The following is a 4,527-nucleotide window of genomic DNA, read 5'->3' as shown; positions in this document are numbered from 1 at the left end:
CATGTAGATACTCTTTAACTGAAGCTGCCAATATCAATAGATAAAAATTACCTAAGTTTTATAAGACTACCTAAGAGAATATAAGCTTTCTTATATTCTGGTTCATTCTCCTGATAATTTGTGTCTAAGAATAGCAGCAAGGCCCATTTGCACTAGCAGGTACCATTGATAATGTGCTCTCAGAGATTAGAAATTAGCTCTTGAATCTTGTGTCTGTTTTCATAAGGGAGTGGATTGCTACTAAATATCTTTGTATTATTTATGCAAATGATGCTAAATGAGGGCAAAATAGTGAATAAATACAGAGTCTTGGGAGTTTTCTCACAGCAAGAGTGTAGGAATTAGAAAGAATAATGTGAATAACTGGGTGTGTTTGAGATTTTGGGGAGAGAGTTGGTTTTATTTTGGATGAAATTAAACACAAAATTGCTGAAATTTAGTACTGTGTGGGCAGCATTATTTTCTGCAGGAGGTATAAAGACTGAGTGTTTCTATGTCAAACACTTTTTTCAAGTGGATCCAGAAAATATGGTTGTTTTTAACTGCGCTTTGAAGTTTAGCCGACTATATGAATTATTGCAGTAGAAAACTTCAATTCTAACCTTCACTTCTCTGAGGAGATTTTTTTAAATTTTATTTTTTAAAAGTTAATTGGGCCGAAACCGGTTTGGCTCAGTGGATAGAGCATCGGCCTGCGGGCTGAAAGGTCCCAGGTTCGATTCCGGTCAAGGGCATGTACCTGGGTTGCAGGCACAGCCCCAGTAGGAGATGTGCAGGAGGCAGCTGATCGCTGTCTCTCTCTCATCGATGTTTCTAACTCTCTATCTCTCTCCCTTCCTGTCTGTGAAAAATCAATAAAATATATATTAAAAAAAAAAGTTAATTGATTGTCCCTTCTATCAGTCACAGGTGATTTTTTTTTTTAATCATAAAGATGATCTATTGATACTTTGTCAGGATATTTCCTTCTATAGTGTTTAATGTGCACAATGCCAGTTATTTTTTATTTTATTATGTTTGTTCAACATGAGATCACATTTGTTTAAGAGAGATTCGCATTAAAAAAAATTAAAAATAGAATTTATTAAATTTATCAGACAGATCTCAGGTGTGAGTTTGATCTTTGTTAAATTTGCTCAGTTATATATCCCTATAGTTAAGGAATCATAGCTTAGCTCTGTTCCTCAAGTTTGAAATTTCTTTAGAGCCTGATGTTTTCAAACTGTAATTTAATTGGCAATTGTCCTTTTATCTCAGAATTTTATAAAAAAAAACTATTTCCTTGAAGTGTTTCAGAGAAATGTTATCTAATTAAAGCAGATTTATGTATTTTTAATTACATGGATTATTTTATCTTTGAAATGGAATAGGGGTGTTCTGTGATGGTATTCATCATGGGACTTCTCGAGACGTGGTGGTTGGTGATGACCGTCCTCTTAGCAGAGAGGGATGTGAAGTTAACGCTGTAGGTGTTTTTAACCTATTGGTCTGACTTTTTGGTTTTTATTTTAGGTTTGGCCTTTGCTTCAGGTTTAGCAGCCACTATGACTATTACCCATCTCTTAAAATCAGGAGACCAAATTATATGCATGGATGATGTATATGGAGGTAGGTGATGTCTTGCACTCGTGTTGCGTCAACTGATATTTAAAGATAACAAAGTGGGTCCTGAATGATATTAACGATGTTGCCAAGATGGGTTTACTTACTTTAGATTTGAGTACTAGGAAGAAACGGTTTAAAAAGACGCTGATGTTTTAGAGAGCACGCTCCTTAATGTTTGAAGAATAGAGATTGTGTGTTTTGATAACATTTTCTGCTTTATGCCACTTGGTGTGGATACCAAGTATGTTTTATTTGACTCTCTAGCTTAAAAAAAAAAATCCAAGCCTTCTATTCTTTACAATACACAATAGCCAAATTGTTTAACCGAAGTAGAATTGCTCTTAGTTGTATTTTTCTTGGCAACTGATGCTTCCTTATATTTTTGAAGTGGTTATACCAATAAGGAATGGACATTTCTTAATACAATGTCCTTTCCATTTTATCTGATTCTCTTCTGCTTCAGGTACAAACAGGTACTTCAGGCGGGTTGCATCTGAATTTGGATTAAAGATTTCTTTTGTTGATTGTTCCAAAACTAAATTACTAGAGGAGGCCATTACACCAGAAACCAAGGTAATTCAGTTTTGTTTGGCTTTTCCCCTGTGATGTTTTGTTTTCATCGTTTCTGTTTACGAGGGGACATAAATCTGAACAACAAATTTTATTAGAAACCATTGGAAGCCGTCAACAAGAATAAGATAGGTCTGGTGTCTCCTAGGTATTATAGCATAATGATCAGGTACATAAATTACTAGGTACACAATTTCTAATTTTGTATCATAGTTGGCATATTATTTAACTAAAGTCTCAATTTCTTCATGTGCAAAATGGGATAATTGTATCTGCTTTATAGAAAGGTTGTTGTGTGAATTAAATGAGATAAGGCGTATGAAACACTTAGCACAATTCCCAGAACATGATAAGTATTAGAACATTTGTTAGCAAAAGCACATAATTCTTAACTGCATTACCAAGCTAGCATTGGTAACAGAAGTCATCACAGAAATTGGATTTCAGAAAAGGAAGCTTGTCAAGCCCTCCAAATTCTAAGCAAAGTGGCTTCTTAAGGTTTCTAAGGGATACTTCGGCAGGATAATAGAAGCAGAAAAAGGGCCGCTAGCAATATTTAGCCTCCATTCTGGCAAGCTTGTATGCCACCGGAAGGTGTTTTGTGCTAAAGTGAATGGCATATGTGCTATTCTTTCTTGGGACCTCATTTAAATTCTGCACGGGTAAAAGAAGGACGAATGTCTTTTATAAGTCAACCCCTTCCAACTTTCTGTTACTGATTAAAAGGTTTGAATTGTACCCAAGATTATGTTGCAGTGACTGCTAAAAAATGAAACTATTTTCTCACACAAATACTTTGAAGATTAACACCAGGGTGAACATTGAGTAATTAAGGTTATTTTCAAAAGAAAAATTTTTTTTTATCTTGTTTGGGAGAAAAGATACTTATTAAAATAACTAGTCTAAGGGAAGAAAGCAAATTGTGAGTATATTAATTCTTATCAACAGAGCTTTATGTACTGTCTCTTTACTAACTTGAATCAATCCATTCCCCAACCACCCCCCCTTCACCCTCAAAAATATTTGCTTCATCATTTGAAGTAGATTTTTTTGCAGGTAAACCTACTTTGTATTTATTTACTTATTTTTACTTTAATTTTTGTAATGAGTGGAATAATTTTTATAGATTCTTTAAAATCAATTCTCATAGAATATACATTACTTAATTACCTTATCTTTCCTACAGTAAAACTCAAGAGTTTTTGTCCATTTATATAAGTAATAAAAAAAGAAATGTTAACTCTTAAAAAGAAATCAGTAGATAATGTCATTCAATACAGCAGCACCTTGTTTAACAAATAGAATTCTTTTCTTTGGTCTTAAATAAATAACTATCAAGCATCAACTATGTCCCTGAATTGTATTAGATTTTGGAATATACAGATATGTATATGATACGGTCTCTTTCTTAAGTGAGCTTTTCAGAGCAGTGTGGTTCCCATAGAGTTGTAGCCAGGTTTTCTGTTGTGTGTGTGTGTTGCTTTCTTCTTCACTCTAAAACCCATGCTCTTCAAGTCCTGGGTACTTAATTTATAATTTCTAGTGCATCTGGAATTATTTAACTTAACATTAAGGATATATATATATATTTTGCATCATAGAGCTAGTTCTTTTTAATGAGAATTCTAGGTTGTAACTTTAGACAATCTATGTTATCCTTAAGAATAAAATTTCCAGACACTGAATTATGTCTTTGGAATACATCCTCTTTTTTTATGGAAAATAATGACAATAATTACCTTGAGTACTTTTCTGCTTATATGTATATTATCTCATTTGATTTTTACAGTAACTCTGTCAGGTAAATATTACCAGCCCCATTATACAGATGAAGAATTTGAGGGGTACAAAGGGCAAGTTACTTAGCCATGACCTCTCAGAAATTTATGTGGGCTGGGATTCAGATTCGAACCTTTCAACTTCATCATCCAGCTCTTCTCATATAGCCTCCTAAATGGTTACAATATATGGGATGTATGTCTGTACAGTGTTTTTTTCCCCCCTTATTGTCTTTTTTTTTTTATTGCTTAAAGTATTACAAAGGGTATTACATATGTGTCCTTTTTTTCCCCCCGCCCTAGACAGTCCCCTAGCCTTCCCTACCCCCCAGTGTCTTATGTCCATTGGTTATGCTTATATGCAGGCATACAAGTCCTTCGGTTGATCTCTTACCCCCTCCCTCCTGCCCCCGCAGCCCTCCCTGGCCTTCCCGCTGCAGTTCGACAATCTGTTTGAGGCCGTTCTGCCTCTGTATCTATTATTTGTACAGTGTTTTTTGATAAACTATTATCATTTACTGAATTGTTTTAGCTTGTTTGGATTGAAACCCCCACAAACCCTGACTTGAAGATG

The 4,527-nt window shown here is 34.5% G+C and overlaps 1 protein-coding gene across 1 annotated transcript in view; it reads left to right on the top strand.

The window, feature by feature from the left end:
* The window catches only part of CTH (cystathionine gamma-lyase), a 23,406-nt gene that overhangs the window by 3,111 nt on the left and 15,768 nt on the right, over positions 1-4,527 (top strand). The window contains exons 3-4 of the mRNA XM_015571889.1: positions 1,470-1,608; positions 2,069-2,178. Of these exons, the coding sequence (XP_015427375.1) occupies positions 1,470-1,608; positions 2,069-2,178 (249 nt within the window). The remainder of the gene's footprint in view (positions 1-1,469; positions 1,609-2,068; positions 2,179-4,527) is intronic.

This window comes from Myotis davidii, unplaced genomic scaffold (genome assembly GCF_000327345.1).
Source record: "Myotis davidii unplaced genomic scaffold, ASM32734v1 scaffold128, whole genome shotgun sequence".
In the NCBI taxonomy this organism is placed as follows: domain Eukaryota; kingdom Metazoa; phylum Chordata; class Mammalia; order Chiroptera; family Vespertilionidae; genus Myotis; species Myotis davidii.
The sequence above is the reverse complement of the archived record's forward strand: the minus strand, read 5'-3'. Positions and strand labels throughout refer to the sequence as shown.